The 24,703-nt window shown below is 44.4% G+C and overlaps 1 protein-coding gene across 3 annotated transcripts in view; it reads left to right on the top strand.

Annotated features, from left to right (window-relative positions):
- Dcaf5 (DDB1 and CUL4 associated factor 5) overlaps window positions 1-24,703 on the top strand; it is a 101,589-nt gene that overhangs the window by 15,133 nt on the left and 61,753 nt on the right. For all 3 annotated transcript variants that reach the window (XM_028876132.2, XM_028876134.1, XM_028876133.2), the window contains exons 2-5: window positions 13,629-13,772; window positions 18,811-18,847; window positions 19,725-19,864; window positions 21,773-21,902. In XM_028876132.2, coding sequence (XP_028731965.1) covers window positions 13,629-13,772; window positions 18,811-18,847; window positions 19,725-19,864; window positions 21,773-21,902 — 451 coding nt within the window. The remainder of the gene's footprint in view (window positions 1-13,628; window positions 13,773-18,810; window positions 18,848-19,724; window positions 19,865-21,772; window positions 21,903-24,703) is intronic.

Here is a 24,703-nt window from a genome sequence, read left to right as displayed (position 1 = left end):
ACCAATGAGTATGAATATTTTTTTGTATTTTAGAAGTGTTTTGTAGTTTGGTATTATAGCATACTCCTATAATTCTTGCCCTTTAAAGCTGGAGGCAGGGGACTCAGGAGTCCAAAACTAGCTTCAGTTACATACTGAGTTTGAGGTTAGTCTAGGCTACATGAGATTCTATCTCAAAGAACCAGAAAAATAAATAAAATACATTTGACATATATCACCCAATAATCTTCTAAAGATGCTAGAATCAACTTATGTCCAGTTTATTCTAAGAGTCTATCATATGTATTGATGGGCATTATTTTATATTCACCCAATCAACCAGTATGTGAAAGTGTTGTTACTAAGTTTGTTGCTGAAGTTCTCTTAGAGCTGCCCTTGGCTACTAGTGAGGTCAAGACTTGTATCTTAAGCTTTGCCTGTTGTGTGGCCTTGGTCTGATTACAGTGCAGCTGATTTCATTGTAACCTTTCAACTTTGTTAAAATAGTTTTTCTGTGCCTTCTGAGATTATTCCATGCTTCAGGTGTTTGCCTTAGGGAGTGTCTCTGCCTCAGATTAGAGATTCTCTCTTGAGGTAGTGAAGCTGACTGGTAATTTGTTTTCTAAATTTCAGAAGTTTGAACTCTGATTTTTGTTTTGTTTTTTAATTCCCATCATATTTAAGGGATGCTACTCATGCTGTTACTTAGCTTTCTTTTTCTTCAAAATTTACTCCATTTATCTTTGTGTGTGTGTGTGTGTGTGCACGCGCGCGCGCTTGTGCACACACATATATGGAGTTGCCTGTGGAGACCAGAAGCACATATTGGTTATATCTTTTAATCACTCTCCACCTTACTGTTTGAGAGAGTCTCGTTCTGAACCTAAACTCACTAATTTGACTATGTTGGGCTGTCTGGCAAACTCCAGGGATCCTCTTATCTCCACCTGCTGGGCACTGGGATTACAAGTATATGCCACCCCAACCCCAGCTCCCACAAGAAGCCATAATTTTATTGGTGATACAAAAGGTGCAGATTTCAAACCAAGCTGTACTTCCACTTTATTTTATTTTATTTTTCTTGACAGGGTCTCCCTGTGTAACCCAGGGCTGGCCTGGAACATAGTATTGTAGACCAGGCTAGCCTTGAACTCAAGAGGTTTACCTGTCCCTGCCTCTGAAGTGCTGGGATTAAAAGCATGTGTACTCCTGTCTTGAGTTCCACTTTTGAAATGGGGAACAAAAGGGTCCTTGTTTTAAGATAGTTACATTGTTAATTCCATAACAGCATTTAAGGATCCCCATTGTCATTTTAGGGCTCCCACAGTCTTTGCATTAACACATCTACTTGTGACTTGACCAATTCTGGTTTTAACTGCCACACCTGTTACAGCAGCCCCTTCCTCTTCTTGTGCAGTTGGAGTCTTATTTTCTTGAATGTTTGAAATACCTTCACCTTGTTTCTCAGTAGGTGTCAACTGTGTGTGCTGAGATAAATCTTTAGTATTGACTTCCCACAAAAGTATGTAGGTGTCTGAAGCTGGGCTCCTGTAAACATCTGGCTTTGTGATGAAAAGAGGATATTCTTAGATTTCTGTGTAATGCCTCTTGTAATCCCTGGAATCTGTGGAAGACCCAGTTGGGACACAGACTTTCATCTCATTACTGATTGGTTCTTCATTGACTTCAGCTGCCGCCGCCACCACTGCTTGTGTGTGTAGTAGGTGTGACTCTTAGTCCTCGAGTTCTGGTACTGATCACTATTGAATTCTGTGCAGACCTGTCTCAACCTGAGGCAACTGTAGCAGAGGTGGTTTCTTTGGATTCACTGGGCATTTTGTGCAGAGAACATGGACCCAAGATGGTGGAAGAAAAAGAACAATCCCTTTGTTGTAGAATATTATTTTAAGGTGTCTTACTTTTGTTTATGCTCTGGAACATTTGTTTAATGATGCAAAGATATCTTTGAGTAAATAAAATTCACCTGTGGTCAGGAGGCAACTAGTTGGCAGGAAGTGGTAGGGAGGAGCCAGGTGGAGAATTTTTAAGGAAGGGCGAGGAGGGCTTTTTGGAGGACAGGAGCAAGGAGAGGAGGTGACCTACTTCCTAGTCAGCCTCTCTGGATAGCAGAATTCCACCTTAACCTTTGAATCTTGAGTTCTTTAGAGGGACAGAGGTTTAGTTAAGTTTCCTTCATAGCTTTGAAAGAGTCAATGCCTGGGGGAACAGAATCCCCTCTGGCTATGGCCCTTGCAGGCTAACAGCTGGCCACCTGGCTGTTGGTAGTAACAGAGTTGAAGTTGCTGATTTGGACAGCTGTGGCTTAAAAGGCAGCAACAATTAATTAAAAGGACAACAATTAATGCCCCATATGGGGCGCAAAATTGTTAATGCTTGTTCTTACTCTTTTTTGGGGTGGCCGCCACCCAGCTCCCAAATAAATCACTCACAGAGATCTTATTCTTAATTATAAATGCTTGGTCTTAGCTTGACTGGCTTTTTGCCAAGTTTTCTTATCTTAAATTATCCTGTCTACCTTTTGTCTCTGGGCTTTTCCTGTTCTCTTCTGTAAATCTTATTCTTACTCAGTTGCTGGTTGGGTGGTTGGGTGGCTGGGCCCTGATGTCCTCCTCCTTCTCTGGCTCCTCCTTTTCAATCCCTCTTCCCAGATTTCTCCTTCTTTTTATCCTCTCTGTCTGCCAACTCCACCTATTTCTCTCTCCTGCCTCACTATTGCTTGTTTAGTTCTTTATTAAACCATCAGGTGTTTTAGATAGGCACAGTAACACAGCTTCACAGAGTTAAACAAATACAACATAAACAAAGTAACATACCTCAAAATAATATTCCCCAACAGCCCTTGGTTGATGCTTTTTGTATTGTTATTTTTTTTTTCTTTTTCCAGAGCTGAACCTAGGGCTTTGCTCTACTACTGAGCTAAATCCCCAACCCTGTATTATTTTTTGATGTAGGTGCTAGGAATTGAGCTCAGGTCTTGCAGAAACAGAAGAAATCTACCATGCTTGAGTGTGCTTTCTCCTCACCCCAGTCACAGAATAGGGTTGGAAAGGTACCTGGGAGATCATTTTTCCAATGGCCCCATTTTGCCTATCAACAAACAGATACAAAAGAGGTTAAGCTCACTAGTCCAAAGGACTACCATCAATTAGAGGAAGAGGGGAATTGAAGTCCAACATGTCCCTGTGATTCTTCTCTTTCTGCTCAGGAATTAGGGACATTGACTGGATTTGAGTTTGGATTTTAAAGCTTGGATGCCCACTTCCTATTGAATGTAAAATGCTCCACGCCAGAAGCCAAGACAAGTCAGACCTCACTTTCTTCTTCCTCCTTCCTGAGGCAGGATCTCATTCTGTACCTCAGCCTGGCTTCACATTTCCCTCAGTTCTCTTGCCTCTTAAGTACTGGGATTACAGGTATGTGCCACCGTGCCCAGCCCTTATCTTTTGACTCCTTTAAAATGGAAATAACTTTGCTCTCTTACCTAGTTGAGGGTATGAAATAAAATTAGATAAATAGGTTTCTCTTTCAAAAGAAAAGTACTAGAGAGGATGCAGCAGAAGTTAGTTCTAGTAGATTAGATTAGATTAGATGTAGATGCTATTCCAGCTCTGGCTTAGTCTGTAGCCTAGGGATGCCTTGAAGTTTTCATCCTTCTGCCCCAGCCTCCAGAATAGTTTTAATTACAGGACTATGCAGCAAGGCCTGACTCGGCCTCTGGCAACCTCTGCAGTAAGGTGCAGAGTCCATATGTCACCCTTGTCTCTTCAGACCTGCCAGTATGTGCCATTTGATTCCCCTTATCCACAGTCCCGATTTAAGAAGTGAACGCCAGCTCTGTGCAGTCACCGAACCTTGCTTACCTATGGACAGAATGCAGCCATCATTCAGTCTACAAACACTTGGGCAGGTGGTGTAGCTCAGCTGGTAGAGCATTTGCCTAACATTCAGGAAGCCCTAACCTAGTACCACACAACCTGATGACGTCTTGTCTGTTGCCTATAATGGAGGCAAGAGGTTCAGGAGTTCAAGGTCATTTTTAGCAGCATTGAAGTTTTGGGCCCAAGCCAAATTAATTACATAAGACTGTCTTTTTTTAAAAAAAAGTTCTCACCTTGGCTATTTAATCTGACTGGTTTCAGGAACTCTTCATTGCCTGGTCTCTACTCAATAGACTGGATTGGGGTAGAATAAAGAGTGGTCTCTGGAGCCAGATTACCTGGATTTGGAGCATTGTATTTTTTCATCGTTCATCTGTAGGCCAGATTGGCCTTGAATCCTGATCCTCCTGCTCTGCTTGCCAGGTGCTAGAATTGCAGGTGTGTGCCACCACGCCCAACTAGTATTTTTAAAAATATTTATTAATTCTTTGGGAATCACACATCATGCACCTCGATTGCACTCTTTCCCCGTCTTCCATGTCTGCCTCCCTATGACCTTCCCCTCCCTCCAGAAAAAGACAAATCCATTTTGTGTTGTCCACATATTCACTGGAACATGATCAAATTTGTAGTGGCCAGCCCGGCAAGGTGAGGGAGGATGAGTCTTTCTCCATCTGCATCTGTCATAAGCCATGAGCTGAGGAGAGCCATGTGGTGGCTGGAACTGGGTGGGACTAGCTCTCCCATGAGGGACAGGGCCAGCTCTCCTGCATCCACTGCTGTTGCTGCAATGTGTTGCCACAGTGCGGTTGCTACTGAGGGGCAGGATCAGGTCCCCCATGAGGGGTGGGGCCAGCTCTCTCTGTGCTCACAGACAGTAACATGGCTTCAGGTGTCAGCCCCGACCACAGACATCAACAAGACCCGGGGCTGTATCAGGACCACTGACTCACTTATGACCTCATTGGCTGCACAGACCATGAGCCTCAACATGGTCTCAGGCGGTTACACATGCCACTCACATCAGCAGAGCTCCCAAAGGCAGCAGAGCCTGAGGATATCACAAAGGCATGGGGCATTGCATGGACTGCATATATACATATGGATCTCAGGCTTCAAAGTGGCCTGGGACATGAGCATGGACCACAGACACCAACATGGCCCCCTGTGGTACCTTAGACCACGGTGGTCCTTTGAGGAGGTCCAATCCAGAAAGTAAACCTTTCTTCATCTCAGGCCTCCACCTTTGCCCAGAGCCAAGGGCATCCCGAGGCTGGCCTAGCGGCAGGTTTCAGGAGCTGAGTCTGTGTCTGCATAAGTTCGAGCCTGTTGTACATCATCCTGCCACCCTGTACTGCAGTGACAGCATGTAGACCTCAGCCCTCTCACCTGTCACTGCATCATGTGTCCAGTCCTGCCTCTTTCCCTAGTGCACATACCACTCTATTTTCTTCTATCTTTCCTACCTCTCCATCACATATTTTTCCCCCTTTGGTTTTGGTTTTTCAAGACAGGGTTTCTCAGGTGCTTCTAATATTTTTGTTTTTGTTTTAATATTTTATTTATTATGTATATAGTGTTTTCTGCCTGCATGTATCCCTGCAGGCTAGAAGAGGGCACCAGCTCTCATTACAGATGGTTGTGAGCTGCCATATGGGTGCTGGGAATTGAATTCAGGACCTCTGGAAGAGCAGCCAGTGCTCTTAACCTCTGAGCCATTTCTCCAGCCAATATTTTTGTTTTTAAAATGAATATGTGATTTATAGTCTGATATTATCTAAAACATTTGAAAGACAAGGATAAATTCACAGATGATACATTATTATTATTATTATTATTATTATTATTATTATTATTATTATTGAGATAGAGTCTCTCTACATAGTCCTGGCTGTTCAAGAACTCACTGTGTAGACCAGTTTGGCCTCAAACTCAAAGAGATCCACCCCTCTCTGCCTCTTAGGTGCTGGGATTAAAGTCATGTGCCACCATGCCTGGCTTAGCATACAAGCGCGCTGTGTGTGTGTGTGTGTGTGTGTGTGTGTGTGTGTGTGTGTGTGTGTGCGCGCGCGCATGCATGCATGCATGCATGCATGCAATACCCACAGAGACCAGAAGAGGGTGTTGGATCCCCTAGAGTTACATGAGGTTGTGATCCACCTGAGGTTGTGATCCACCTGAGGTGGTTGCTGGAAACCAAACCTAGGTTCTCTGAAAGAGAAGCAAGTGCTTTTAACAGCTGAGCCATCACTCCAGCCCCTATTTTGGCATTTTGAAACAGGGTCTCACTCTGTATTCCAGTATTGCAACTCAGTATTCATATCTCAGGCTGGTAATCCTCAGTCTCCTGAATGTTGGGAATACATCACTACTAAACAATGATTTTAGCTGGACTTTAGTTGCTGGACATTTAAATGGTTTTCAGTCTTGTCTTTTCAAGCAGCTTGTGCTGAGGAGCCTTTCCCAGAGTGTCAGGGTAATCCTTCAGTCTTGGCCTGTGCTTGCCTAATTTCTTGAGGAAACTAAAAGCAAATTGTTTCCTTCTGTGCTCAGCTGTTCTGGACTATAAAGAATGTCAACTGACTGCTTTTCTAATAGCGTGGTGTAGGGTTTGCATGGTTTGCTGCTTAATGCTAAGGACCTTCTGGGAAAGGGTGCTCTTCTGTAACTTCAGAGCTTCTCTATCATCATCATCATCATCATCATTATTCCTTAGTGATTTTGGTGCAAAGTGAAATGAACCCAAGTACCCAGTAGCTGCACTTTCTTCCAGTTCTCAGAGAAGCTGAAGCTGTGCAGTGTCTGAGGGAACGGCCTAGAAAAGCTGGCCTTTGCTGTAGCTGCTGCCCAGTGCAAGAGCACTCCTGTGGCACGTGGAAGCCCAGGGTTGGAGCTCTAGTGCCCACCCACAACAAGCAAGCAACAATGAACACACACCTGAGTCTGCTTGTCTGTTGTGTGGTGCTATGGTCCAGGCTTCTGTGAGGTACCTTTGTGCTTCCTCAGGCACCCAGGAGAGGTGGGGCCTCTGGGAACTTGACCCTGGTTGGAGTGATGAGGCAGTGAAGGGCAGACGCACATGTAGGGCAGTTGCGATCCAGGGGGCTGCTCACTCTTGTGGAGCAGTGCCAACAGCACAGCAGCCTGGAGCAGCAGCATGGTGAAGCACACACACACACACACACACAGCACAGCAGCCTGGAGCAGCAGCATGGTGAAGCACACACACACACACACACACACAGCACAGCAGCCTGGAGCAGCAGCATGGTGAAGCACACACACACAGCACAGCTGGAGCACCGTGGGAGGGGGTAGCTAGTCTGGGGAGAAGGTCTCTGCAGCCGAGTAGTCTCAGGCTGCAGCCATTCAGGAGGAAGCTGCAGCGCTGAGTTTTGTTTATTATTATTATTATGCGAATGAGTGTTTTGCCTGCATACCTGTCTGTGTACCGCGTACATGCTTGTCAACATGAGCCCTGGACCAGAAGAAGGCTTTGCCACTCCCAGGGGTTGAGACATTGGGATCTTTGACAGGACTGTGACCATGTCAAACAGTCTGCATTCACTCAGGACTTTGTCTGCTCTGTTCATATTCCCTCCTGGCTTCCTTGTCTCTCCATACTAGACCTGGACTGAGCCTGAATCTGTAAGCAGCCTCATGCCAGGCTCATGAGCTACCTTACATGATTATATTTTTCACTTGGACTGTTTGCAGGTCAGACAGTTTTGTTTTTTGTTTTTTCCAGACATTCTTTCTACCTTTTAAAATTGACTAGATGGGGCTGGAGAGATGACTCAGTAATTAAGAGCACTGACAGCTCTTCCAGAGGTCCTGAGTTCAATTCCCAGCAACCACATTGTGGCTCACAACCATCTGTAGTGGGATCCGCTGCCCTCTTTTGGCATAAAGACATACATGCAGATAGAGAGCACTCATACACTTAAATTAATTAAATAAGTAGATTTTTAAAAAAATGGCTAGATGAGGAGGCTGGAGAGATGATGCAAGCATAAGGATCCCAGTACCCCAGAAAGCTAGTTCTGGCAACATTTGTGGTAACCCCTGTGCTGCAGGCAGAAGGGTTTCAGAGGGACACACAGATCCTGGGAGCTTGCTGGCCAGCCAGTCTAGCAAAAACAGAGCCACTGGTTCAGAGAGAGAGAGGGAGAGGGAGAGAGGGAAAGAGGGAGAGAGAGAGAGAGAGAGAAGATGGAGCGCTATAGAGCAAGACATCTGATGACCTCTGACCCCAACACATTCATACATGTGTGAGCACACTCCCACATGAGTGAACACATAACACATACACACAAATAAAAGTTTAAAAAATAGATAAAATTTGTAGTGGTAGAGCACTTGCCCTAGTACTCAGGAGGCCCTGGGTTCAATCCACAGCACCACACATACGAAGGGGTTGGGATTAAAGAAAGCAGGAATACGGTTGACTAGGGAGAGCTTGGTGTGATACTCATCTGTAATCCCAGCAGGGACTAGCAGTTGAAGGCCAGCCCTGGCTACATAAGAGCCTGCCTTGGAAGCAAAGCAGCAGGGTTTGGTAAGGGATTTGGGGACAGGAGAGTCCTCGCTCAGGCACGCTGCCCTGCTCTCTGCTGACCTAAAAGCAGACCTCAGTTTGTGCCACTGAGTTTCTTTGCCACATGTGGTTGAAAGTGTGGTCTGGGCACAGGGTTCTTAACACCTTGCTTAAGGATGCCGAGGAGACAAGAAGGGGTGAGGTGGAGAGTGTGGGTGAGGGTGGGACTTCACATTTCACACTTAAGGCAAGCGCTGCCACTGTGATTTACCTCAGTGATTCCAGCCTCCCATGGAGTTTGCAGCACATCATCATGTTTTGTGGAAAGGTCATTGTTGCTAATCCCAAGGCACTCAACAAGTAAATACTTGGAAGAATTAAATCATCCTGCAAACGCCCACAGTGATTAATGATGATGCTATTGGATGGTGACACAAGCCCCGACTTTAAGTGTAAAGGTGACACACGTTGATTTCAGCTGAACAGTTTTTTCTTTTAAAATATTGTAAACGTTTATTGTGTGTGCACATGTGCCAGAGCATGGGTATGGAAGTCAGAGGACAGTTTTCAGTAATCCTCGTGGGTTCCCAGGATTGAACTCAGGTTTGGAGCCAAGAGTCTTTCCCTGCTGAACCATCTCACTTCTCCTGAATGCCTCTTTTTGTTTTGTTTTTGCTTGTTTGTTTTGAGAAAGGGGCTCACTATGTAGCCTTGCCTAGCCTGGAATTAAATATGTAGACCAGGCTGGCCCCGAACTTTAGAGATCCACTCACCCCCTGCCTCCCAAGTGCTGGGTCTAAAGTCTAAAGTTGTGTGCCACCACTCCCTGCCTGTCTCCCCCACCCCCGTGTGCTCTAATTCAATTCCGGCTGATGTTTTAGTAAGAGGTGTCCTCCATTGCTGTATTTCTTTGCAATAAGTATTCTGGCCCATTGCATAAAGCCTTGTTTTCCTTTTCTATTGTGAAATTTAGAAAGTCCAGAATATTTTATTACAGAATTGTGGTGTGTGTGTGTGTGTGTATGTATGTATGTACGTATGGAGGGCATAAGAGGGTGTCAGATCCCTGGAGTTAGCGTTACAGGCATTTGTGAGCTACCTAGTGTGGGTGCTGGGGATAGAACTCAAGAGCAGCACCCAGTCTTAGCCTCTGAGCCATTTTTCCCACCCCATCTTTTGGAAATTTTTTTTTTGTTTTGGTTTGGTTTTTTGTTTGTTTGTTTTGAGATAGGGTTTCTCTGTGTTGTTCTTGCTGTCCTGGAATTCACTCTGTAGACCAGGCTGGCCTCAAACTCACAGAGATCCACCTGCCTCTGCCTCCCAAGTGCTGGGATTAAAGACGTGTGCACTACTGTGCCCAGCAGAAGTTTTTAATCATACACAAAGGGAGAATATAACTATAGCACCATTATTCCTATAATTCCTTATTTAAATGTAAAGAACTATAAATACAAATCAGATTTGAAAAAATGTTGATAACTTGTTAGATTTACTTTTAATCATGTTTGTTTACCTTTTTATTGAATATAGATTCTTTCCTCATACAGTAAGTCCTGGTTATAGTTTTCCCTCCCTCTACTCCTTCCAGTCTCCCCGCTCCTTTCCCTTCCCTTCAGTCTCTCATTAGAAAAGAACAGGCTTCTAAGAGATAACAACCAAACACGCTAAGCCATCATATGGAAGTTGGACACATCAGCTCGGTAGGAGGAAGAGTCCAATGGCAGGCTCAAGAGGAGTCAGAGACCCACCCCTTCTCCAGTAGGAGTCCATAAAAGACCAAGCTAATACCTATAATAACTGCAGAAGACTGGCTGTAGCCCCAGACAGGCCCTGTGCTTGCTGCTTCCGTCTCTGGGAGCTCATATGCTCCTTACCTAGTTGATTCAGAAGGCCTTGTCCTCCTGGCGTCCTCCATCCCCTCTAGCTCTTACATCTCAGGGATTCCCTGAGCTCTCAGGGGAGGGATTTGATGGAGATGTCTCATTAGAGACTCTCACCACATAACGTCTGGCTGTGGGTCTCTGCATCTCTTCCCATCTGCTGCCAGAAGAAGATTCTGATGAATGGATAAGACCCTGATCTGTGAGTATAGCAGATATCATTAGGAGTCATTTTATTGATTTTTGTTTGTTTGTTTCACCCTAGGTCTCTGGGGTAGCTAGTCTCTGGTCCTTGGTTACCCCAGCAGTGCCGGGTATGAGTTCCTTCTTGTGGAGTAGGCCTTAGATCAAATCAGACATTGGTTGGCCACTCCCACGAGTTCTGTGCCACCATTGCCCTGGCATATTTTTGAAGACAGGACAGATTGTATCTTTCCATACCAAACAGACTAGAATGTAGGGGTGAAAGCTCCATGTAGGCACCAGCCTGACTACTTCATGTTCATGTTGCCCTTAACAGTGTCCCCCCCTTTGTAAGTCTGCAGAGAGCAACCCTTTGTCTTAGCAACAGCCTAGGTTGTTTGGGGATTTCTGTAGACCCCCCTTGGCCAACAATTCAATTGAATGTCCCACCTCTCTCTGGAAGCCTCCCCTAGCAGCAAGAGATGACCAGTTAAGATTCTATATCCCCCATTACTAGGTGTCCTCATTAGGACTACTTTTATAGATTCCCCTGTACTAGGTTTCCACACCACCCCTCAAAAGTCTGCCAATTCTAGCTGTCTCTGCTTGCTCTCTCCTTCTCCCTCTCCCTCATCTTCCCCCTACTTGACCCTGCAAAGACACAATTCCTGGATGCATAATAAAAGTGTCTTTAGTTCTGTAAGAAACCATCACAGTATCTTCCCAAGTGGCTGTCCCATTTAACTTCCCATCAGTCTTTGTTCATTTGGTGTTACCCAGATTTGAGCACTTCAGTAGATACAGTAGTACCTAATTATTTTCATTTCCCTGGTGATGGGTTGCTTATTTCCCCTTTGCTTATCTTTTTTTGATGACGTATTTGTCATTTTAAAGTTATATTGGTTTTTTTTGTTGTTGTTGTTTGTTTTTGTTTTTAAGGGAGAAAGAGTTCATTTAGGTTCAGAGTTCAAGGGTATAGTCCATCGTGGAAGGGGAGCCAAGGTGCAGGAGCTAGAGGCAGCTGGTCACGTGGCATACATAGTCAGAAGAGCAGTGAATGTGTGTTCAGTGCCCCCCTTAGATATTCAGATTTCTTCCCGTTATCTAGTTCTAAGGGTCCTTTATATAATTTGAATAACTTACCAGATAGTGCCTGTAATTCTTTTCTGCTCTGTGACTTGCTTTGTTCTCTTAACAATGTAAGATGTAGTTCTTTTCCATTTTTACCATATTGAAAAGAAGTGTCCCAACACTGGCCTAACAGTCACAATGGGCACTGCAGCAGCTTCCTGTAAAGCACCTAGGCATGGCTGTAGGGGATGAGCAGAAATGTGCATGCATAGTCATGTTCAGGGCTTACCTTTAAAACGATTTTTATTTTTAACTTTGTGTATCTATATGCCTTTGTGTGTGAGCGCAGTGCCATGGGAGGCCACAAGAGGGTGGTGGACCCTCTTGGAACTGGAGTTACAGGCCATCCTGAGCCGCCTGATGTGGATGCCGAGCCCTGAACTTTGTCACCCTGTAAGAGCAGTACCTGCCCGAACTGCTGGGCCTTCTCTCCAGCCCAGCACTTGTTGGTTCACTCATTGAGGTGCAGGCAATTCTACAGAGAACAAAACTGCCAAAATTCCTGCTGTTGGGTAGCTTGAAAATAATTTTTTTACACAAATGGATGATGGAGTACATACTCCTTTACACCCAGTTTTTACCCTTAGCAAAGACCTTTGGCTATCTCTGCATTGGCCCTTACAAGTCTAGTGGCGTAGTGCTCTGTGGCATGACCGTGTATAGAGGAGCTGTAAGTAGTGCTAAGTACGTAGTCAGCCCAGCACAGCTTCACCACCAGCTTGGCTGTTCCATTCATCGTAGTTCCAATCTTGTGTAGGTGGGGAGCCAGAGGCTCAGAGCTGCTGTCATTTATTGCTCTTGTAACTTAATTTTTTTTGGAGGGGGGAAGAGTATGTTATTGGCTTATAAAAGTCAAGCAGGAGGTGTGGGAGAGATGGCCCAGCTTTGGGTGCTCTTCCAGAGGACCCACATTCAGTTCCTCAGCACCCATGTCAGGCAGCTCACAACTATGTCTTCCAGGAGATCCAACACCTTTGACCTCTGCAGTGGCTGCACTCATGTGCACATAACCACATGCAGATACACACACCCACACACACATTTTCTTAAATCAAGTAGGAATGGGTATAATAGTTCAGTGGTGAATACTTGAACCTTGATAGCATGCACAACAGGCTCCAGTAGGGGGCAGCAGTGTGTGTGTGTGTGTGTGTGTGTGTGTGTGTGTGTGTGTGTGTGTGTGTGTGTGTGTGTGTGTGTGTACACCAAGTGATAAATGTAATCTCTACTTCTGTTTCCTGGAAGTAATCTTTGTTAATAGTTTGTTCTTCCTCCTAGATACTTTTTAACACATCTGCAAATATATAGAACAAGTATATTCTCATTCTCTAGGAGCTAGCTCATACAGTATGCTATTGCTTTTGCAATTCAGACCTCTGAGAATTACACAGAGGGAAGAGTTGGGCTCCTATGAGAGCTGGGTTACATCAGCCTCCTATTAGGGTCAGGCAGGCCCTTAGTTGTCCATATACCATCTCATAGTCACTAAAACCTCATCAAGATTGCTTTGCAAATTATTATGCTAGAAATACTAAGAGTTCTTGGTTGCCAGCAGTAGAAGCCAGTTCAGGTTCTATTGGCTATTCCCTGCTCCCTTCCCAAAAGGTAATAAACAAATATTTAAATACCATGTCTCTAGAAAGACAGGACAACACAATGGTATTGGGTGCGGAGTGTGTTCTCAATGTCAGTGCTTATCCATTTTAATTTCTGTGTTATCTGTTTAAGAGTCAGACTTGAAAAGGGATGGGACTGTAGCGGTAGAGCACTTGCCTAGTGTACACAAGGCTCTGGTTTCCATCTCTGTTACTACTAAAATAAAACAGGCAACCAGACAACAAAAATGAAACCCAAACAATTCCTGGGAGAATGTGGATGATTTAGAGTTCAGATACCTCACGGATAAAAAGTGTGCCTTCTCAGAATCTTCCATAGCTGGGGAGGTGTAGATTCAGAAAGGATGGGAGTTAGTCTTGCACTATCAACGGTTTAACCCTAGCCTCTTGCTCCCTGCTAAAGGAGGAGATGACCGCCGAGTTCTGCTCTGGCACATGGAACAAGCTATCCATTCCAGGGTCAAGCCCATACAGCTGAAGGGAGAACACCATTCCAACATTTTCTGCCTGGCTTTCAACAGCGGGAACACCAAAGTCTTCTCTGGAGGTAAGGAGAGACTCTACCTTGGGAATTTAGTTAAACGAGTGGTAGGATAACACATTTTTCTTCCTATGTCTTACTGAGCTGTGGAATTACTGCCTTCCTATATTTTGTTTGGACATGTGAATTAGAGTTCCATCCTCCTCCTCTCCCCTCTGTTCCTCCCTCCCTCCTTTCTTTCCTTCCTTGGTCCTTTCTTTGGCAGAAAATCTTCATATTGTAATTTGTTGCAATATACACAGAAGAAGCAATAACCTTACCGTGTATGGTGCACTGATTTTGCTTTCTGTTCTGTTCTATCTTTTCTGAGATTTTATATTTGTTACTACTGTATTTATTTTTAGTTATTACTACACTCTTTACATAGCTTCCAGGAATTGAACTGGAGTCACCAGGCTTATGCAACAAGCTTGTTTACCTCCTTTTTTATTTTTTGTTTGTTTGTTTTCTTTTTTTTTTTAAAGATTTATTTATTTATTATGTATACAGTATTCTGCCTGCATGTATCCCTGCAGGCCAGAAGAGGGTGCCAGGTCTCATTACAGATGGCTGTGAGCCACCATGTGGTTGCTGGGAATTGAACTCAGGACCTTTGGAAGAGCAAGTAGTGCTCTTAACCTCTGAGCCATCTCTCCAGCCCCTGTTTGTTTGGTTTTTTTGAGATAGGGTTTCTCTGCACAGCCCTGGCTGTCCTGAAACTCATTCTGTAGACCAGGCTGTCCTTGAACTCACACTCTACCTCCTGAATGCTTGGATTAAAGGCATCTGCCACCACCGCCTGACCTTTTACCTCCTGACCCATCTTTCCAGCTATAAATACTCATCTAAAAAGAAAGATTTGACCATGACTTTGTTTTTTGAGACAAGGCCTCATGTAGCCAGCGCTGAGGATGACATTGCACTCTCTGACCTTCTGTGTCTGCCTCCTGAGTGCTGGGATTACAGGCCTTTCCTGCCTCCCTTGCTTTCCATCTCTGCTGCTGCTGCTTGGTCGATTGATGACCAAAGTCTCAGATAGCCCTGGTTGACCTTAAACTCCTACTTCAAGTCATGGGATTGTAGACCAGTAACACTAGGATTGATTTAAAAAAAAAAAAAAAAAAACTTAAAAAAAAAATTTTCATTTGCTTATTTGAGGAGCACGCCATGACAAGCATGTGGAGATCAGGAGATCAGAAAACACTAAAGTTGGCTAAAGTTGGTTCTCTCCTTCTATCATATGGGTCCTGAGAATCAAACAGTGGCCCATCAGGCTTGATTTTATATATATGTATATGTATATTTGACATGTATGGATGACACACACATACATACATATATATACATACATATATATATACATATATATATTTGGTTTTTCGAGACAGAGTTTCTCTGTGTAGCTTTGAACCTTTCCTGGATCTTGCTCTGTAGACCAGGCTGGCCTCGAACTCACAGAGATCCACCTGGCTCTGCTTTCTGAGTGCTGGGATAAAAGGCATGTGCAACCACCTGACACATTTTTTCAATTATGTATTTTATATGTGTGTGTGTGTACGCGTGCGCGCGCTTATGCATGTGTAGAGGCCAAAGAATACCATTGCATCCTCCAGAGCTGAAGCTGTGAACGTTTGGGGGATGCCTAGCTTGTTAGGCAGGCTGCTGGGATTCCAGCTCCACTCCCACGACTGGATAACAAGCACTCTCAACCACTGAGCTATCGTTTTATCCCCCACTACTAGTTCATTTGTAAAGATACTGGTTGTGACTCAAGTTGGTGTCCTGGCCTATAGATGACTCTTGTTTGAAAAGGTAGTGTGTTAGGGTGCAGTTGGAGTGGCTGATACGCCACGTGGTGATGGCTACTTCGTCAGATAGTCTGCTGCAGCATTTCTAGCCCTGACCTTCTGTTAACTGCAGATTTCCCCGTTGGCTGTCTCCCATGTTTCAAGGCACTTTGAATGCACCTGGCTGGCAGGACACTTGCCTAGGACATGCAAGGCCCTGATTGACCCTCCGCATGGCCAAAATAAGGGTAGAGGGGACAACAGCTGTAAAAATCAAGTGAAGGAAACTGCTGCACATATTTCAACTTGTCAACAACGCCATTTTTATGAGGTTCCCATTTATCTTGATTGATATTGTTTTGTGATAAGGTTTCCTTTAGTAGCCCAAGCTGGCTTGAAGCATGGGATTCTCTGCCTTAGCCTCCTGAGTGCCACCATGCCTGGTTCCATGGCTCATCTTAATAGTAGCCTTGAATTCACTGTATACAAGGCAGGCCTTGAACTCCTGTTCTTTATATCCCACCTTCTAAATTCTGGGATTATGGATGTGAGCCACTATGCCTAACTCATCAGTGACCTTGAATTTACTCTCCAACCTGCCTTTTGTTTGTTTGTTTTTTGTTTTTTGAGACAGGGTTTCTCTGTGTATTTTTCTTTCCAGTGACCTTGAATTTACCCTCCCTTTTGTTTGTTTGTTTGTTTTTTGTTTTTTGAGACAGGGTTTCTCTGTGTATTTTTGGTGCCTGTCCTGGAACTCACTCTGTAGACCAGGCTGGCCCCGAACTCACAGAGATCCACCTGGCTCTGCCTCCCAAGGGCTGGGATTAAAAGCATGCACCACCACCCAGCCCAACCTGCCTTTTTTTATTTTTGTTTTTGTTTTTTTGTTTTATAGTCTGTCAGACCTCTCACTCTTCAAGTCATTGATTACACAGAGTTTCATTCATTTACGTGTTTAGAATGACTTCTTAATTGGTCGTGTGTGCACAGGATGTAAGAGTGCATTGTATCTACAGCGGTGAAAGGGCAGCTGGGGTCGGTTTAGCCCTTCCACCTTGATGTGAGTCCAGGCATCAACATCTGTTGCCCCTGAGCTGTCTCTCTCTCTCTGGCCATAAATTTTCATTAAAAAATATTTGCTGCACACCTTTAATCCCAGCACTCGGGAGGCAGAGCCAGGCGGATCTCTGTGAGTTCGAGGCCAGCCTGGGCTACCAAGTAAGTCCCAGGAAAGGTGCAAAGCTACACAGAGAAACCCTGTCTCGGAAAAAAAAAAAAATTGCCGCACACCTTTAATCCCAGCACTTGGGGCAGAGGCAGGTAGATCTCTGATTTTGAGGCCAGCCTGTTCTACAGAGCAAGTTACAGGACAACCCAGGCTAAACAGAGAAACCCTGTCTTTAAAAAACAAACAAACAAACAAATTGACCGTGTTTTTCTTTGTCCCAGAGAGTAAGGTCTAACCAGTTGACTCTCCAGACTCGGTTCTCTTGCCAACTAGACTACTTGATGACTTGGGTGACATTGGGCTGCTTTATTTGCCTTGTTCCTCCCCACCTTTTCAAGTTTCTTGAGGCTGGGTCTCACTACAGCCCAAGTTGACCTAACCTGGCCTACTGCTCATTGTGTAGCCCAGGCTGGCCTTGAACTTGAAGAAATCTTCCTGCCTCTGTTACCTCAGTACTGGGTTTATAGTTCCCAGCCACACATCCAGCTTATCCTTGTCCCATTAGCAGGAGTTTAAAGTTGCTTGAGTGTCTGATTCACCCATATACTTTCTCTCTGAACATGAAGGGGATAATTGTCCCATTTCCCCATAGTTCACCCTCCTCCTCCTCCTCCTTTGTGTAATTGGACTCAATTCTTCCCCCCCCCCCTCTCTTTTTCTGTTTAACCCTGGCTGTCCTGGAACTCACTCTGTAGAACAGACTGGCCTTGAACTCACAGAGATCCACCTGCCTCTGCCTCCTGAGTGCTGGGATTAAAGGCGTGCGCCACCACCCGGCCGGACTCTCACTTCTTAAAGGACTGGACAGAATCTTATTCTCATGTCCCCAGTGCCCCACTGTGCTGGGCCCTTGGAAAGTGTTAGTGTGAGTTCTCTTATGTCGTTAGTGTGTACCCACTGGAGAATTGATAGTTAGGACTTTGAAAGTTGAGATGACTTAGATCCCGTCCTTACTGCTGTTTTTGCCTTCTATTTAGATGGCTTTGGGCTATGCATTTGAGAGTGGGATATGGCTTTTGTTTTACACGTGCATGCTTTAACTTTTTTGGCTTTATAAACCATTTGAAGACATATCATAAATATAGTGTTTTAGATTCTTAGAATACGAATATGGGAAAGTTGTGGAAGAAAGCTTTACCCTCATTTAGGATCACACTCATCAGATTTTAATGCTATGAAGGATTAACTAAAACAAACATTTATTGGGAACCTATCAAGTGCTCAGCCCAATTCTGAGTGCCTTTATAGGCTCATATCCTTGTAACAGCCCCATAAAGTAGATGGTTATTATTCCTATGTTCACATAGACAGCCTAAGCCTAGAATTGTTAAGAGATTGTATTCCAAGTTGTAGCCGTTGATGGTTGCTTTGCCCTGGGTGTGAGGTGGCTTAGTGTGGATGAGTGAACTGTTTGATTACTCACTCTTTTCCTGAGTGGCTAACAGTTTATTTGCATCTGATCCGAATAATGCATTCTAAGAACTGTTACCAGGATATACTTGCTTTTTAAAGAACACAAAACAAAAACTCAAAAGACCGCTCTGTCCTTAATGGTTTTTTGTTTGTTTGCTTGCTTTAGAGAAAACATGTGGCTTTTGAGACAGGTTCTCATGTGTCCTAGGCTGGGTCTGAGCCTCCTCACCCTCCTGCCTCCACCTCACCCTCCTGCCTCCACCTCACCCACATGTTGGGATTACAAGCAGGTGGTACTATACCTGGCATCTTAAATGGTCTTCATGTATTTTTCTAACTTAACACTCCTACTTTGTATTTTGTATCATGTTGTATTTTGAGAGTGTTGATATTGTGTGTGTGTGTGTACACACAAGTGCCAACCACAATACACATGCTATGGCACATGTGTAGGACTACTTTCAGGATTAGTTTTTCTCCTTCTACCATGGGTTCTGGGGATTGAATTTAGGAAACAGGCTTCCACCTACTGATGTCAATATAGGAATTTTTTCCTGAAAAATTTAAAATCCCATATTGTCATGTGGAAGGGACCATCTTGCAGGAATTATGAAATGTCTGTCTTTTTCCTTTGTAGGGAATGATGAGCAAGTTATCCTCCATGATGTTGAAAGGTAAATAAATTATTGGTGTATGATGACAACTCACCATTTTCTAGATGAACAGAAGCAAATATCTCCTTAGATGTGAATTTTAGACCTTGAAGAAAATAATATAGAACCAATATTAGTTTTCTGAAAAAAAGAAAATGATTGCTATAATAGTTTGAGGGATTTTTTTATTTAAAAAAGAAAGAGATTTACAAAGTTGGCATACAATTACAGAGATAAGAGGGAAGGATTTTTCCTCTTTATTATACTTATTTGATATTATTTATACATAATAAAATTAGTAGTTAATAATGACTAATATTGATTGAGTTTTTACTGTCCTGTGCCAGACACTGTTCTAGGGATTTAATGCACTGATCAGTTTAACGTCACTTTGGTTTTGTGAGGTCCTGCTGTGACATCGTGACATGAGGGAACAGAGGCGCAGAGTTGTTGGTGCCATAAGGGCAGGTGATGCTGGGGCTTGTGCCCTGGCTCTGTACAGCTCAGAGCTCTGCTGTCAATCACCATGCTAGTCTGCTGTCACCAGGTCCGGCTGCTTTTAGACCACCCCTTTGTCTTTGGAATTCTGTACCACTCTCAACTCTCCGTACAAGTAGATGAATTTGTGATAAATAGAAACATTAAATATGCTTAGTATGAAAAGTATAAAGATGATCCCTTTAAATGTATACGTACATATTTTATGCACATACATTATATACTTATTTTTTCATTTGAACATTGAACATTACCTTTTAGCTAATTCAGTATCTTGTTGGCTTACCTGGGTTAACTTTGTCCTGGGAATGAAAGAAACTGAGCTAGTACCGTAGGGCTGGAGCTCTGCACCATGTCTGTGTGTGTGTTTGCGACAATGTGCTTCTCTCCTGTTTCTCAGCAGTGAGACCCTGGATGTGTTTGCTCATGAAGATGCAGTGTATGGCTTGTCAGTGAGCCCAGTGAATGACAACATTTTTGCCAGCTCTTCAGATGATGGCCGGGTTCTCATTTGGGACATCCGGGAGTCTCCCCATGGAGGTAGGTCACTGTGTACAGAGTTGTTGGGTTGTGCCGAGCAGTCTGATAGCAAGCTCCTTGTGTGTTTGCTCTATTTATAATCTGCGTGGGGTTACATCCGGGGAACAGAAGTCTAGGACGCTGACATGTAGCACAGATGTGACAGTGGAGGTCCCATCCTGGCCGGAGCAGTCGGAAGGAGAACACATTAGCAAACATTCTGCAGCTGCCAGGGACTGTACAACCCAGCTCCTTGGCACTCCGTGGCCTGGACGCAGAAGATGTGTTGCTTCATTGTGGAGGGTAGCTCCCAAAGCTCCTCTTGGCGCTTGTCCACACGTTTGGGTTGTTTACGGAGAAGAGGGATGCTGTGTACTTCTTGTTTAAAAGCCACACAGACCCTCCCCAGACTCCATGTGGGTAAGTGGTGGCAAGCACACTCCGCCTCTGAATAGTCAGTGAACTCCTCCTCCACAGTGCTCTGCAGGATGACTGAAGGACTTGATTATTGCCTGGAGTTCTTCAGGAACTGTATCTTCTTAGCTTATTTCCTGCAGAGGGGTTTCTCTCTTCCTGTTTCTTCTGATTCTGCCACCGTGCCCGCCTCTGTCCTTAGTTTGATTCTGTAATGGTCAAACTAGGAACGTGTGAACCCACAGTTACTGTCTTGCCTTCTTCGTCTGGCAGAACCTAGGTCTGTATTTGCTCATATATCAGACCTTCACAGGTTCAGGATAGCAAAGAAGCCTGTCCCCGGGGTCAGCAGAGCTGGTCACAACAGACAGTATTCATTGCTGCAGTTCTGGATGCTTGTATGGACACTCTTCCCTTTTCTGCATTGCCGATCTGTCAGGTGGCTGAGTACTTCCCCTGCCCAGGGCCCTAAGCACAATGTATTTGGAAATCATAGATGAAGAGGTGATCTTTGTCTTTGATTATAAAAGATCCCAGAGGAGTATGGGAGTATTCTTCCCTCACCAGGAGCTGATAATATATGTAAAGGGTGCAGGAGTCAGGTCAAGTTGATTAGGAACTGGCTGGATTCAGAGGCAGCTCAAGTGTTAAACTTTAAAACAAAAACATAATCTGGGTCTTCCTATGTAAGCTGGCTTTAAACTCACAATCTTTCACCCTTAATTGCAGAAAAGGGGTACCAGGCTTTTTTTTTTTTCCTTTCTTGAGACAGGGTTTTTCTGTGTAACATCTCTGCCTGTCCTAGAACTTACTGTGTAAACCAGGAACTCACAGAGATCCACCTCTGCCTCCCTGGACTTAAAGGTGTGCACTGCCACCACCACCTGGCTCAGGCTTTGTTTGTTGGTTTGTTTGTTTGATTCTGGAAGTCAAGCGCGGTTCTGCCCACCAAGGGAGGAGCACCATGAACCAGAAGGCAACTGCACTGTTGCTTGGCTTTGTCTTAATTTTTCACTGTTTCACTTTGTCTTCATTAAATCTATTTGTTTACAAAACGTTGCCAAGCAGTGGTGGCGCACGCCTTTAACCCCAGCACTCGGGAGGCAGAGCCAGGTGGATCTCTGTGAGTTCAAGGCCAGCCTGGGCTACCAAGTGAGTCCCAGGAAAGGCGCAAAGCGACACAGAGAAACCCTGTCTCGAAAAACAAAAACAAAAACAAAACAAAACAAAAAAAAAGTATTAAAGGTATAGTAAAAACTTTACCAGGAGTTGTGAAATTTTTTTAGTGGAGTTCATTTTTCTCTAAACAGGTCACTTTTCCCTTTGAAACACTGGGATCTGAGTGTTATACTTCAAGTTTGACTGTATACATTTAATTGGTATTGGAGGGCTCAGGGAGACATGATGGTAGGGTGCTTGTGGGGTGTTCACTACACCGAGTGGCAGCATCTTGCATTCACACTGCTGCTCAGCTGTCTGCCCCTAATAAACGGTGTCTCATTTCTGTTTTCACAGAGCCCTTCTGCCTGGCAAACTATCCATCAGCCTTTCACAGTGTCATGTTTAACCCTGTGGAGCCCAGGTTATTGGCCACAGCCAATTCAAAGGAAGGAGTGGGACTATGGGACATTAGAAAACCTCAGAGGTAAGACCCAGACAAGGAAGAACTTCAGATTTTGCCTTCTTCGTTTCTCAGGGAGTAGAATCAGCCAGCAAGTGTTGCAAGAACTTGTGTAGCAGCTAAGCTCAATTGGGCATCTCTTCTTTCTGTTTTGGTTTGTTTCTTTGTTTTTCAAGACAGGTTTTCTCTGTGTAGCCCTGGCCATCCTGGAACTCTCTTTGTAGACGAGGTTGACCTTGAACTTACAGAGATCCGGTTGCCTCTGCCTCCTGAGTTCTGAGATTAAAGGTGTGTGCCACCACCATCCAGTTGGGCATCTCTTAACATGTCCTGCTTTTTTAAAGCCAGCAGACAGATGAGAGATTCACTCTCCTTCCTGTGGAATCAGAAGTTGTAGTCTGGACTCTAGACAGGTAGTTTCTGGACAGTTCTGTGAAGAAGTTAAAACCTCCCTTAGTGCCTCTGTACTTGCACAGAAGCTCTTCTGGGTGGGCTGGGGTCTCCACGTTCCCTGCTGCCGAGCTAGGCTTTGTTAACTTCAGGCCACTGGGTGTCCCTTGGTAGGGCTTTAGTAGAACTGTGAACTCTATGCCACAAAAGGCAGAATGTGGATTCCCTCTGCCAGCCTGTTCCCAGCCTGCTTTCTATGCCACTTAGAGTTGCAATGAATGGCTGGCTATTGGGGTGGAGCCCTGGGGTTGTCTCCAATAGAAAGCTTGAGTAATTTATGATATCACAGCAGTGTCGTGAGGGGAGTGTTAGCCACCTTCTTAATTCTGGTCCTCCCCCAGGCCCCCCAGCCAGTTTCCTTCCTGCTGTGCACTGGATAGGCCCTCTTTCCCCCTCTCCTTGGCTCCTCACTAAATATGATTTCTTTTAAATTTTCTAAGACATACACCATCATGTTTGCTAAGTAGTAGGGAGAAGGTGAAAAGATATTTAAGAGCAATTCCAGGTCTATATGGAAGGGTGATGTGCAGAGGAACAGATGAGGTGGGAGAACAGAGCCTGTAGGAGGGGTCCGGCCCCTGATTGTTGTTTTATTTGTACAGTACCATTTATTGGATGTAGAGCTTTTATGTAGAAAAGTGTAGAGAGAAAGAAGGAAAAATCCGTTTGAGTACATCAGTTCATTCTTCTTAGTCTGTGGTCACTCTAAAGGTAGCTAGAGTGTACAGTTTCTTAATGTGTCTATCTTCTTAGATATAATTTAATGCAGACACCACAAGTATACATCCTATGAGTGAGGGAAATGTAATAATACCCATGCTCTCAGCTTTCCCTCCATTTATTTATTGTATACATGTATGCATGAGTGCACACATACATACACATTCGTGTTCCACAGTACATGTGTGGAGGTCAAAGGACAACTTTTGGGAGAAAGAACATTCTTCCTCTACCATATGGTCTCAGGGATCAATCTCAGGTCATCAGGCTTGTCTATCAGTAGGTGCCTTAAATCTCTTAGTCATCTCGCTGGCCCTCAGCGTTAATTTTTTTTTTTCTATTTATCAATTTATCTATTAAGGCTTTGGATGTCTGGGAACTCACTATAGACCAGGCTGGCTTGGAACTCATAGAGGGCCACCTACCTCTGCCTCCCAAGGACTGGGGTTAAAGGTGTGGGCCACCACATCCAGCTTAATTTCTTTTTTTTTAGGTATGTGTATATATTAGAGATTTATTCATATCAGCACTACAGATCTGGCACATTCTTCAAGGGCTTCATATTCCATTAATAGTATGTACTCAAAGGCTAAAACTTGTTTCTGATAAACAAAGCTATGTTGAACCTGGTTGCCTATCTATTTGACCTACTTTACAAAACACCTGTGAGGAATTGGCGCACCAAAGAGTGTGTTTTACTTTAAAAATTACTTATTTGTATAATATCTTTATGTGTACGCGGGTGAAGGTGAGGGGTGGGTGCTATAGTAAGCATGTGGGGGTCAGAGGACAGAGCGAGGAAGTTGGTTTTCTTCACTGTGGGGGTCCAGGGCATTGAACTCAGGCCATCAGGCTTGGTGGCATGCATTTACCCACTGAACCACCTGGAGGTAGGGTGTGGTATTTTAAGTCCCTCCCTCCTTTCCTCTCTCCCTCCCTCCCTCCCACCCTCCCCTTTTTTTTTTTTAAGGTTTATTTATTTATCTTATGTATATGAGTGCTCTATCTGTGTGCATGCCAGAAGAGGGCATCAGTTCCCACTATAGATGGTTGTGAGCCACCATGTGGTTGCTGGGAATTGAACTCAGGACCTCTGGAAGAGCAGCCAGTGCTCTTAACTTCTGAGCCATCTCTCCAGCACCCCCCCCCCCTTGTTTGTTTTTTGAGCCTGCATTTCACATGGCCCATTGCTGTGTACCCCGACTGAACTTGAACTCGCGATCCTCTTTACCTGGCTTCTGAAGCACTAGGATCGACGTGCACTGTTACTTTCTGTTCTCTCCCCTCTGTCTTACTTCCTGTCCCTTTATCAGGAGCTTCCTTACTGCTAGCCCGGGCTGCCAACAAACTTAAAGCAAGATGTTAGTTTTACTGTTACTCCTGTTGTTGTTGTTGTTATTATTGTGGGAGTGTCTTATGCCATGACGTGCACATGAGGCCAAGGACAGCTTCCAAGAGTCAGTCCTGCTTTCTGCCTTGGGTCTAGGGACTGAACTTAGGCCTTCAAGCTTGCCTTGCAAAAGTTTTTACCCAGTGACCATCTTGCCTCCTTGAGCTTTGAACTTTGATCTTCTCATCTCTACCTCTGAGTGATTACAAATGTGTGTCACCATGCCAAAGGAAGTGTGATTACAAATGTGTGTCACCATGCCGAA

The sequence above is a fragment of the Peromyscus leucopus genome, chromosome 14, assembly GCF_004664715.2.
Source record: "Peromyscus leucopus breed LL Stock chromosome 14, UCI_PerLeu_2.1, whole genome shotgun sequence".
Taxonomy (NCBI): Eukaryota; Metazoa; Chordata; class Mammalia; order Rodentia; family Cricetidae; genus Peromyscus; species Peromyscus leucopus.
The sequence above is the reverse complement of the archived record's forward strand: the minus strand, read 5'-3'. Positions and strand labels throughout refer to the sequence as shown.